A 13,178-nucleotide genomic window follows, 5' to 3' on the forward strand; every position below is an offset into this window, starting at 1 on the left:
GTGGCTAACGTCAGGTCTCGGGTTCCCTAGGGCTATGTGACAAATTCCCACGGACGTCTTGGCTTAAAACAGAAATGTACTCCCGTATAGTTCTGGAGGGAAGGTGTCAGCAGGCAGAGCCCTCCTCCCCCGCCTCTCCCAGCGCCTCTCCCAGCGCCTGGTGGCTCCTGGCGTTCCTCGGCCTGTGGCTGCATCGCTCCCATCACCTGCCTTCCCATCCCCTCCTCCTGCGTCGTCTCCTTTTCTGGTTCTTAAAGGACACCCACCGGTGGATTTAGGACCCACCCCAATCGAGGAGGATCTCATCTCGAGATCCTCACCTTTGTTACATCTGCAAACACTTATTCCAAGTAAGGTCACATTCTGAAGTTCCAGGTGGACATATATTTGGGGGTGTCGGCAGTGTTCAACCCACTACAAGTGGCTACGTGGTAGAGTCCAACAAGCCAACCTTGTTGAGGAACATTCACACTATTTTTCCCTCTTAAAATTGGATTGAGCTTAGTTACCAGTGACAGAACCTGCAGTTGTTGAAACCGCACAGCAGCCCAGGACATCTGCGGGTTCTGGAGGCTGCAGAGCTTATGGGAAGGCGTGCTAGCCCTAGGGAGAACACAAGTGTTTCAGAAACCCCACTGACTTTTAGTTCCTAAAACCTCTCCTTCCAAGAGGGAAATGTCAGGCCAGCACCCCGTGGGGACAGCATCAGCTGCCTGGGTGGTGGGAGGCCGCTGGGCTCTCATACAAATGGATCTAGACATGGGGGCTACAGTGGAGCACAACTGGCTGGGTGGGGCCGGGGTGGCCAGCACAAGGGTCCTCCCCCATGACCCGCAGGACCCCCACCTCCCTGCATGTCCCATGCGATGGATGAAGCTGTCCTGGGCCCAGTTGGGAACGTGGCTGGGGGCCTAGTGCCAAGTTTAAAGCTTGAGAACCATGATGGGACAATGCTTTTATGTTCCCCTCCTTAGTTCTGCGAGTAATCGCTTGTTCCCGGTACAACTCCACAGACCCTGCCCTGCCCTGGAACAGTCCACCCTGTAGCTCCTGCATACCTGGAGTCCACCCCACCCCCCCCACACCTCGCGCTATGAATGCACAGGGCGAGGCTCAGTTTACTGTCTTCTTACGAGAAAATCTAACCTGAGGGATCGATGGTCTCAAAACACAGAGAAGAGTGCAGGGTCTTGTGTCAGTCGGGAAATGACGAAGGGTAAGGGGTTGGTGATGTGTCGTGGCACCCAGCTTGGCCTCTAGCTTCTTCACGTCTGCCTCTGTCTCCTGCCCGCTGCAGTGTGACGACATGGTCAGCGGCCTGTCACCCCCATCGGCCCTACTGGGGGCACTGAAGCCCCCACAGCAGCAGGACCTCACAGCCTTCCTGCAGCTTGTTGGGTGCGGTGTGCGGGGTGAGTGTCCCTGCCCGTTGGACGCCGCCAGCAACCTGAAGCTCTTTTCTGTGGCCTACTTCTTGGTCAGTGCGCTAGCAGGTACGGTAACAAGAAAAATACTGTTGTTGCTTTGAAATTGCTTTGCTTACTGTTGAGACTGGACCAGATGGTTCCTTTCCTTTGGGCAGCATGGGGAGGATGAGGAAGTGGAAGCTGAGGCGGTTTCCATGGTTTCCATGAAAAGTCACAGACCTGGGCATGAGGAAGGCCTGTCCTCTGCCATCCTCCTGCACTGTCTCGGAGAGCACTTCTTTCTCCCCAGGGAGGGCAGTGCACGGGCACACCCCCTCACCCACACACGCCGTGACTCCCACGCTAGCCCTGGCGGTGCTGGTGGCGCTGGCTTTCTGGGGCAGCTGCTCTCTCCTCCAGTGCTTCGCTCCTTCTGGTCCTTCGTGGTCCTCGTTCCTCTTTGGGAACTTACAGCCCCACCCGGAGCGAGCGCAGTGGCCACTAGCGCAGGGAGGCTGAGGAGAGCGTGGCGATGCAGTCGGAGGCCGGCCCAGCAGCCCTACAGCTCGCAGAGCCGTCCTGGAGCAGCCCTCCCAGGGCATGGCCATCGCCCTGCCACTGCTCCCCCACCCCCCCCAAACCCCAGCATGCCCTGGGGCCGTGCTCTCAGGGTGGTCGTCCTGTGAGGAAACGGCTTTTAGTTCCTTCTCCAGCAGACGAGACGGGCAAACCAGCCCCGTCCCAGTCCCCACAACTTCCTCTCGCAGTGAGACCGTCAGGGCACTGAGTTCCTCCCGTATTCGTGGTTCTTCCCAGCACCACACGGGACTGGAGGCCCCAGAAGTTTCTGTTTGTGAGTAATTGAAAGAGAGTGCCCCTCCCAGGTCTCTATATGCTGCTGAATGTATGCTCCGTGTCTTGTTCCAAGTCGTGGATAAAAGCACTGACGGGGACAGGACACCGAGCCCTGTGGGCCGCCATCAGAGACCTTTCCCTGTGTCAACAGCAGGGTGTTAGACAGTCTTTAAATGCAGGCATTGGAACCGGGGGCTAATGCACAGGCCAGACTTCTCCATCTTTCCTTCACTGACCCTCTTACTTCCTATTACGCACTGAGTGTTTGTGTCGATAGGCGGGACTCATGGTGTCAGGGGGGTTGCATGCACATGGCCAACACTGCCATGGACAGTCCCCTGACGCCTGAGCCTACAAGCTCACGGGCAGTAAAGTCTTTGCGTGCAGTTGAAAATATCTGCAGCCAATTTCTAAACCTAGATGCCCGTTTGCATCTCTCGGAACTGAGATCTCATTTACCTGTCAGGTCAGTGGAAAGCTCTTTCATTAGTGGTCTTGTTAATCCTCAGCCCTCTGAGTTGGCCTTTCCCTCCTACAATAAATAGTCTTCTCGCCTTAGAATCTGGGGAAAGTGCTGGAACAGAAAATGGCCTCTCTTTGAGTCCTAGGTCCAGCTCTCAAAATAATAACACCAGTTTTTGGTTTTATTAGTGCTTAATGTTTTCTTCATTGAGATGTGATTGACATAACATTATATTGATTCAGGTGTACAACGTAATCGGTATTTGTGTAGATTGCAAAATGATCACAGTATGTCCAGTTAACATCCATCACCATAGTTACCATTTTTTTCTTGTGATGAGAACTTTTAAGATTTACTCTTAGCAACTTTCAAATAATACGATACAGTACTGTTAACTATAGTCACCATGCTGTATATTACATCTCCATGACTTATTTATTTTATAGCGGCAAGTCTGGACTTTTTAACCATTTTCAGCCATTTCGCACCTCCCACCTCCAATTTGGCAACCACCAATCTGTTGTCTGCATCTATGAGCTTTTCATAAATTTCACATACAAGAGAGATCCTATTGTATTTGTCTTTCTCTGACTTATTTCACTTAGCATAACACCCTCAAGGTACAACCATTCGCCAAGGTTGTCAAAAATGGCCAGGTTTTCTGTTTTTATGGCTCAGGAGTGGTCCATTGTATATGTAGACCACATTTTCTTCATCCACCCATCCACTGATGGGCACTTAGGTTTTTCTTCCGTGTCTTAGCTATTGTAATGCTGCAGGGAACGTAGGGATGCATATCACTTTTCGAGTTAGTATTTTCATTTTCTTTGGATAAATACCCAGAAGTGGGATTGCTGGATCCTGTTTTCCATAGCGGCTGCACCAGTTTACATTCCCACCAACAGTGCACAAGGGCTCCCTTTCCTCCACATCCTCGCCAACGTTTGTTATTTCTTCTTTCTGATAATAGCCATTCTGACAGGTGTGAGGTGGTATCTCATCGTGATTGTGATTTGAGTTTCCCTGATTAGTGATGTTGAATGCCTTATGTACCTCGTGGCCATCTGTTTGTCTTCTCTGGAAAAATGTCTGTTCAGATCAGATGCCAATTTTTTAATCAATTATTTGGGTTTTTGCTATTGAATTTGTGAGTTCTTTATATATTTTGGATATTAACCTCTTATCAGACATATGATTTACAAAAATTTTTCCCCCATTGGGTAGGTTGCCTTTTCATTTGGTTGATGGTTTCCTTTGCTGTGCAGAAGCTTTTAGCTTAATGTCATCCCACTTGTTTATTTTTGCTTTTGTTGTTTTTGCTTTTGTTTTCAAATCCGAAAAATCACCAAGACCAATGTCAAAGAGCCTATGTTTTCTTCTAGGAGTTTTATGGTTTAGGCCTTATGTTCAAATCTTTATTTTGAGGTAATTTTGTATATGGTGTTAGGTCGTGGTCCCATTTTCCCAACACCATTTACTAAAGAGACTCGACTGTATATTCTTGGTTCTTTTGTCATAAATTAATTGAACATATATATGTAGGTTATTTCTGGGCTCTCTATTCTGATTCATTGATCTGTGTGTGTGTTTTTATGCCAATACCATAACTGCTTTGATTGCTAGAGCTTTGTGACATAGTTTGAAACCAGGGAGCATATTGCTTCCAACTTTGTTGTTCTTGCTCAAGATTACTTTGTCTCGATTGGAGTCTTTTGTGGTTCCATACAAACTTTAGGATTGTTTGTTCTATTTCTGTGAAAAACGCCACTGGAATTTTGATTCCAGGGAATGCACTGAACCTGTAGGTTGCTTTGGGTAGTGTGGACATTTTAACAATGTTAACTCTTCCAGCACATGAACATGGAATATCTTCCCATTCATTTGTGCCTTTTTCAACCTCCTTCATCAGTATCTTAAAGTTTTCAGTGTACAGGTGAGTCCCCTCCTCGGTTAAATTTATTCTTAGGTATTTTATTCTTTTTGATGCGATTGTAAATGGGATTGTTTTCTTAATTTCTCTGTCTGATTTTTATTAGTGTATAGAAATGCAGGTTTTTGTATATTTCTTTCGTATCCTGCAACTTGACTGAATTTATTAGTTCTAACAGTTTTTTTGGTGGACTCTAAGATTTGCTATATATAATAACATTTCATTTTCCGAATAGTGACAGCTTTACTTCTTTCCAATTTGTATGCATTTCCTTTTCTTGCCCAGTTGCTCAGAGCTAGATGTTTGGGGGGCTCTCTTGTAGGTCTTCAGGTCGTGGTGCCTGATGTAGCGTTTAAACCCTTCACACCCCAAAGAGAGGGTGGGTTGAGTTCCCTCTCAATTGTGAGTCACCAAACTGAGGATGGGGTTTACGGCGAGTGTGTGTCTCAGCCTTTCCTACCTGGTCTGATGTGGGTTTTTTCTTGTTCACCTGATGGGTAGGAGTGGCTCAGGTAGGTTTTGGGTTTTTCTCCGAGGAAACTGTTCCGTTGTAGCTGTGGCTTCAGGGCATGGTGGGAGGAGGTGAGTTCAGGCTCTTCCCATGTGGCCGTGGAAACTGGTCTCTTGTACTTCACGTGTTTGGAGCTCTTCAGCCTGGCCTGTCTCCCAGAGCACTTCCTCCACCTCTCTGTGACCTTAAGCACGAACTCCCCAGGTCTCATCTGTACAAGAGTCAAACTATGGAAGAGTAATCAAAGTAAGTCATTTCAATTCAAGAAACACTGAACAAGCCTGCACTACGTTTTAGGCACTGCTCGGTGCTGAGGTGGGAGAAAATCACCAACCCGCCCTCGAGGAAATCTGAGTCTAGTAGTAGAATGAGTCGGTAAGCTCTGTAACGCAGAGGCTGTTCTTCCATCCCGGGGTCCCTAGCACCATGCTCAAAACAGTGAATGACCACCTGAGTCAGATGGAACAAAAATGTTTCCAAGAATAAGGGATGATGATGATTCCCTGGGACTCAGGAGCCACCTGACACTTCGGGACTGGCCACCTGAACAAGTCGCTGTGATGGTGGCTCAGCCAGGATGCCATCATGTGCCAGGTGACTTTCTCCCCGCCCTCCCCAGCCCTGTGGTCTCTCCACTAGGCCACATGCGAGTGTACTTACTGTCTTCATCTCCCTGATTTGGGGTAAGAGCCTCCTTGAGAATTGGTTGACAACTGTGGACCCTCTCTGTGGGCAAATGCACAAGCATTTAAATGCACTTTTAGGGAGTTCTCTCATAAGACTCTCCCCTGGACTGCCCCCACCTCCTAGCAGCCCTCCTCTGTTGGGAAAGGGCCGTGTTTCATTGCACTCTGCAGGGTGACAGCCTCACTGACACGCCACCATTTATAAAGAAGGCTGCTCACGAATGCAGGAGATGGAGGGAGTTCATACGTGGCCCCGGGCCAGACTATTCAGCGGATGACTCTTTTTCTCTTTTGCCTTTTCAGCTCAAAGGCTGTGTCCCAAGGGAGTGGGTCCTTTTAGGAACTGCATCTGTTTTGCCCTGGGAGGAATCTAAAACCCATTTGGAGTAACACTGACCTGAATTTCCTTTTCCCGGGGCTTGCCAGGGTCCTTCTGGTGGAGTGCGGGCATCACACAGCTCTGCGCCAGCTCCCGCTGCTGAGTGAGCGGTCGGCCAGGGCCCTGCACCGTCCTGGGCCCCGGAGCTCTGCTGGGCCACCGACTTGTCAGGCCGCAGTGCATTTTCCTCCTAAAAATGGCTAATGACCTGGGTGTAAAAGCCTTTATAGTTTACTTACTCCTCTGACATACATATGGTCAGTCAGTTGAGGAAACGTGCTCAAAGAGGTGTATCCAAGGTCACACCTCAAATATATTGCAGTGGGGCTCAGTCATACCTCTTTTGTCACCAAATCCCAGGTTCTTCCTACTTTTCCATGCTGATTTGCTTTTCCCTGAGTCTGTACAGCTCTTCCTGATTTGCAAATTGAATGTCAAAGAAGATCCTCTGGTGAACACAGAGCTGGTTACCTGGTTTCTATACCTGTTTTCTAAAAGCCCTTTGCTGCCTGTTTAGCGCTATTCATCCATCCATCCAACAATTACTCAGCATAAACCATGCCTGGCTTGCTGGAGGGCACCAAAATATAAATTAGAATTAGGTAGAGTGCAGGGGATGGCTCTGTTCCCACAGATGCTTTTTTTTGGACAGTGACTGACTTTTGTCTCTTGCAGAAATGCCAGATAATGCCGCAGCTTTGCTGGGCACCTGCTGTCAACTCCAGATTATTCCTACGCTGTGCCACTTGGTAAGAAACCTCACAGATTGGACCAAGCGATGGGCAGGAACGGGCAAATGAGGAGGAAAGGGACACCTAACAGCTGACACAACACCTGTAGGCTTTCCCACCCACAACAGTCCTTCGAAATAGGTTAAACTGGTGTCACTATTAACCTCACTTGTTTACACCCGCCCACACCACCTCACAGGAAGACTGAGGCCCAAGAGAAAGGATTTGTTCAAAGCACTTGCTAGTAGGGCTGGAACTCCCACCTTGTCCTTAGATTCCAAAACTCATGCTTTTCTCATCGTCTGGAGAGAATTTCAGGCAAGGCCTGATGCAGCACTGCAGGGAACGAGTGTGGCACCGTATTAAGGCAGCTCTTTGGCTAGAGCCGTTTGATTTAGCTCTGCACCAGATTCTACAAGGGCGGTGTTCCAGAGGACTGCTTTGTCTCAGAGAAACATTTCATTCTCTCCTAGGAATATCATTAGCTGTGTGCCCTCAGGAAATGTCATGGCAAGAGCACAAGTTAGGTAACGATGAGCTTAGCCCGGGGGAGACTCAAGATGAAGCTTTTCCTTGTAAAATTACAAATTGGGTCATTAATAAAAGGGACCCTCACTGGGCTGCCCAGAGACCACTCTGATGGAGCAGCTCTCGAATGTGGCTTCGGCACGTGTTGCACAGCCTCGGGCAGAGGAACAGAGCATAGCAACTGGATTGTTTTAAGGTCCGGTTACTAAAAGCCAAGGTCAGCATGCTGTGTAGGCCCAGAGGACCAAAGCTCAGAGCTCTGCGCCCAGACCTGGGAAGCAGGTATTGGGGTGGACTGCCTCGCTGGGACCCTGAAATGTGTTACCCATCCACCCTGGGAAACTCTGAGCACTGTGCTTAGTGCCTTGGGTACTTCTCTGCATAGCAAAGGCGTGGGAAGACGGAAGCAAGGCATTATTTATTCCCAGGAGCAGTTTCCATGTCATTCACAACCAGAAGCAGATTCTACCCACCCAGAGGAATGCTGCATTCTTGTGCTTTGACCACAAAACCTGAACTGGCTGCAAATGTGCCAGCACGTGTGCCCTGTGGGCGGCCGAGTGTAAAACCTGGTGGTGTCGTTTGGCAATGGAAAGGTTTCATCAGCGAGTTGCCTGCCGTGATGAGCACGACAGCAGCTCGCTTGCACAGCCCAGCTCGGTGGTGCAGCCCCGCGGAGCCCTTCCCAAGTGCTAACAGCAGCAGCTGCCTCCAGGAAGCACAGACAGAAGACAACACTGTGGCGGCCACACTCGCTAACTCCCTCTCCCAACAAACTCACGCCTCCTCATCACTGTCCTCGCAGACCAGCTCGGGATTGATCTTTGTGTTGCTTCCGCGTTCTGCACTGTTGCGGTTCTAAAAGCAGCCCTTAGGACACGCGCGGCGTTCCAGAATGGCTGGTGCTCTACTTTGGCACAAAACTTCCCACCCAGAGAGTCCATTGTTGGCCTTCATAAGCTGCTCAACACAAAGAAATAATTTTTCTTTAAAGACGTTCCCAAGCATCATTGCATCATGTCCCCTCGATATGGCAGCAAGTCTGAAGACAGAGCGGCTTCTGCCTCCTGAAGGTATTTAGGTATCAGGTGTTTCTCACAGAGATTTACTTGGCACTCAGTATAAAATCTACCTGCACGCCTGTCTTTTCTTGTCTGGTGGCCTGAGGATCCTGGACAGCCTTTCTGAAGGGCTTTTGGGAGAACAGTGTCAGACACGCTCGCACATTTGCCAAACTGGTAAAAGAACTGGTAAGAAGGTGACTTAGCATCATCAACAGAGAATGTTAATTTTGCCCCCCCCCCCCATCCTCGGTGACTGTAATCTCTTTCATACCTAGAAGTGCCTGTGGGCACTTGGGTTGGCAGACGTTCAGAGCAGGAAGCTGGATGCTGCTCAGCCCTTCTCCACCAGACCCAGCGCCCGCTGTGCAGCTGGCAGCCTTCCGCCTGCCCCATGTGGAGCTTTCTTACTTAAACCGCCGGGAATGTGGTGCTTGTGCTGAAAGAACAGGCCTAACCCACTTTCTAGCATAATCGATAGTTCACGGCCTGGGCCTGGGCCAAATGGTACCGTTAAGCCTGTGGGTACACTGTGTGAGTTGTATTTGGCCCATCTCCAAGGCGTCCATTCGTATGGCTGATTTTGATAACAGACACATGAGCACTTTTGTATGCAAATCACTGCTGCCCTTCGGCTAGCGGGGCCAGCTGCATATTTCAGTAAGGTTACTTCTGAGAACACTTCGGGAATATTTTAGGGATTCCCTTCAGATTTATCTGATCTGGTTCTGAATGCCTATTTAAAAATCAAACCTACTGGCAAATTTGTAATTACTGGAGATTTAAAAATAAATTGTCACAGGCACTGATTGAGACCCTAACAGCAGAGGTTCAAATGTTTTGAGCGGCTGCAATTAGAGTGGTGTCCGAAGTGCCCTCCCTACATGCTCACATTCATTCAGCTCCCTGCAGGTCTGTGTTCTAGGCCGGGGGAGTGGAGACTGACCGACCTGGCTCCTGCTCCCCTGAGCAGCTTTGGTTTCAGGAAACAGATGAAACAGTGACTATCAAAAAGATAGTTTCAGATACAGAAGCAACTGAAGACAATGTAATAACGTAATAGTGGCTGCGGTAGGGGGTAGATGGGTGGAGAGGGGACTGGGAAAGGCCCTTCTGACATAGCATTTCAACCGAGAGACAAGAAGAAAAGGTCCACATGGGCCTTTGGAGGAAGAGTACCCAGGCAGGAGGAAGAGCAAAGGTTCTTGAGCAGGAAGCTTAACTAAATAAAATATGGTACTTAAACCATTTTGAGGGGTTTGTGCAAGCATAAGAAATTCTAAGATCTTCATTAAAATAACCCAAACAAACCGTATATACTATGTGGATGAGAAAGTTACACTCTAGCCTTTCTCATCTACTGGATTTAATGGATCTAGTAGCAGGTAGAGATCAGAAAGTGGGGATTCAGACAGGGGATGCCAGGCAAACTGGAAAAAAATCAGGCCTGAGCTCCTGGCCTGGGTCAAATATATCTTATTATATCTTCAGGGTTTTCTTGCTCCATTTGGCGAATTTCAAACAACTTTTTTTTTTTTTTCATAATTAGCTAGAAGTGCATTACTATCCAAAGATATGGGTTTTTACAACTTTTTTCAGTGGGTATGTTTAAATGTGCCATTTCAGCTCCGTGTGCTGTCTGTTGATGGAGAATCTGACCTTGAAGACGCAGCCCTGGCTCCTCTGAGAGATGCAGAGAGGTTTGGGGTGGTGCAGAGCCTGCTTGCTGCAGCCGACGTGAACCTGGAGCGACGGCAGTCGTCTGTGAAAGCTGGCACGTGCAAAGTCCCTAATGTTTCCCCACTCGTTCTCTATATAAGCCTGAATGGACTCTGTGCGTTAGGCAGAGCACATCACTGATGTCACGTGTGAGTCACAAGTACATGTTATCAGCCCAAGGACGGGTACCTTTCAGCATCGTTAAGATGCTACTTGGGGGCCTAGGTCAGATCCCCGTTCAAAGCTGAGCAAGGACATGAACTTACACAAGAGTTTGAGAAGTGGTGGATGTCTGCACTGGGAATCCCCTCGCGTTTAGCCACCGAGCCCTCCGTGAATGGTTTCTTGTTCATCAGAGCCCCTCCTGTGCCTGTGATTTGGTGCACAAGTTAAACTCCAACGCCAGAGAGCTGGAGGAGGGCTGAGACTTCTAAGCCAGTGCACAGACCATTTTTCCACAGAAAAATGGGTCCATCGATCACTTATATTTCCCACTTTCTTCCTGTTATACAAAAACAGATCGGTCTGACACTAGGATCCAAAAATTCTTTTTAAATTGTGAATGCTGGGAGAAGGCAATTTCTCTTCATGGAAGGCTATGTTCTGAACGTGCTGCATGCTCTGCAGTGACTGAAAAATGAACTGTAAATTCCATGAGAGTACATATATTCTTCTGCTAAACAAAATTATGCTAAAAACATCTAATAGCAGGACACCCTTAGGGGGTCTAGCTTTTGCATTTTATTCGGCTTTGCCACGCTTTGATGAGCACACAAATTCTATGTCGAGAACAATGCTGATATCCCATGCATTCTGGATGTCTGATTTGTAAAATATGCAAAAGTGAAAATAGTTGTACTAAAATGGTGGCACTCTCCATGTCTTTTTGTCTGGTTTTCTGAAATAAGTATAAAGAACAAATTATAGGGTGTAGAGAAAAAGGAACCTTCATGCACTGTTGGTGGGATTGCAGATTGGTGCAGCCATTATAGGAAACAGTACAGAGGTTCCTCAAAGAATTAAAAATAGAACTACCCTATGACCCAGCAATTCCACTCCTGGGTATTTATCCAAAGAAACCCAAAACACTAATTCGAGAAGATACATGCACCCCTATGTTCACTGCAGTGCTATTCACAATAGCCAAGATATGGAAACAACCGAAATGCCCATCAACAGACGACTGCATAAAGAAATTCTGGTACATTTATGCAATGGAGGATTACTCTGCCATAAAAAAGAATGAAATCTTATCATTTGCAACAACATGGATGGACCTAAAGGGTATTATGCTAAGTGAAATAAGACTGAGAAAGACAAATATCAATGATCTCACTTATATGTAGAATGTAAAGAACAAAACAAACAAGCAAATAAAACAAAAATAGATTCATAGATACAGAGAAAGACGGATGGTTGCTAGACAGGAGGGGGTTAGGAGATGGGGGAGAAGGCGAAGGGATTAGAAAGCACAAATTGGCAGTCACAAAATAGCCATGGGGGTGTGAAGTATAGTGTGGGGAATTAATAATGTTGTAGAGACTATGTATGGAGGGTGCCAGACAGGTACTGGACTTATCGGGGGATCACTTCATCGATTATATAAATGCCTAATCACTGAGCTGTATACCTGAAACTAATATAATATTGAATGTCTACTATAATTAAATATGTGTATGTGTGTGTATATACATATATATTCACAGGATGTAAAGTACAGCATAGAGAATACAGTCAATGGTACCGTAATAGCTGTGTACAGTGTCAGATGGGCAGTAGACTTGGGGGAGTTATCACTTTGTGAGGGGTGTAAATGTCTAATTATTATGCTGTTTTGTACACCTGAAACTAATAAAAAAAAGAATTATACACAGAATGTATAATATGAGTCTACTTGTATGAAAAAAAGATTCACACGCATGGAAAATGCCATTTAAGAGTTCATAGAAACCCAACAGTGGCTACTTTGGGGAGAGGATTTAGAGGTTGGGGCAAAAGGTGGGGAAAGGTCTAGGGGGGGTGGGTTCATCCTTCTATTCCTGTTAGAATTACATATGTATTTTCTAAAAAAAACAAAAAACAAAACTAAACCGAAACACTAAAAAATACAGACACACTTCAGACAGAAAGAAAAGCTGCCATTTCAGCAAGTGCCCAGTTTGGGATACATCAAACAGGCAACTAAGGGATTTTGGCTGTTTCCACCACTGTCCTAACACTGGCCAGTTATCCCGTTGGATTGTGTTAAATCAGCTACTGCAAAGGATGTAGCCTTCTGCTGCTACGGGTGTCCCTGCCACAGTTCCTGCCGGCTTCCCAGCAGACCTCCGCTGGGACGTGGCAGGTGAAGGTGACACTGGGCCTCCACAGGGTCTTCTAACTGGTATCCTCATTAAACACTATTAGTCATTTTAAAGGTACCTCTATTTACTACTGCTTGAGATCAAGAACCATATATCTTTTTAAATAATTCAATTTGGAAACAAGTTCTAGTGGTCCTGGTCACCTAGAAAACAGAGTAAAGAGTAGTATTTCCTAGAACAGAGCAGGGCAGCCACCTTCACTCTGATGTTTTCACGGCCACTTCTCTTTCATAAACGGATGCATGAAAAAACCCTGGCATTAGCAAGTGTGATGTGGCCCAGTAAAGGCCCCTCAAAGGGGTCCGTGACCTAATAATCCCTGCAACCTGTGACATGTTACCTCACACGACAAAAAGAGACTTTACAAGTGTTCTTAAGGTTAGAGACCTTGAGACGGGCAGACTATCCTGGAATCATCTGGGTGGGCCCTCACAGAAGGCGGAAGCGTCAGTGAGAGACACGGCCAAAGAAAAGGCAGACAAGATGAGGCATGACGGATTCGGTGCCGTTGCTGGCTCTGAAAATGGGACCATTCAGGGACGAGAG

At 47.4% G+C, this 13,178-nt stretch overlaps 1 protein-coding gene across 2 annotated transcripts in view; it reads left to right on the top strand.

The window, feature by feature from the left end:
* Positions 1-12,142, top strand: part of GSDME (gasdermin E) — a 51,911-nt gene extending 39,769 nt beyond the window's left edge. Inside the window, exons 8-11 of one of the 2 annotated variants that reach the window (XR_016021052.1) lie at positions 1,298-1,493; positions 6,906-6,979; positions 7,435-8,562; positions 10,177-10,306. Coding sequence is in view for 1 of the 2 variants with exons in the window: in XM_074340876.2 (XP_074196977.2) it covers positions 1,298-1,493; positions 6,906-6,979; positions 10,177-10,410 (504 nt within the window). In the remaining variant the exon portion in view is untranslated. Of the gene's footprint in view, positions 1-1,297; positions 1,494-6,905; positions 6,980-7,434; positions 8,563-10,176 lie in introns of both variants that reach the window. The other variant, XM_074340876.2, reaches the window with a different exon arrangement.
* The last annotated feature ends 1,036 nt before the right edge of the window (positions 12,143-13,178 follow it).

This window comes from Rhinolophus sinicus, chromosome 4 (assembly GCF_057876585.1).
Source record: "Rhinolophus sinicus isolate RSI-liver-muscle chromosome 4, RSI-T2T, whole genome shotgun sequence".
In the NCBI taxonomy this organism is placed as follows: domain Eukaryota; kingdom Metazoa; phylum Chordata; class Mammalia; order Chiroptera; family Rhinolophidae; genus Rhinolophus; species Rhinolophus sinicus.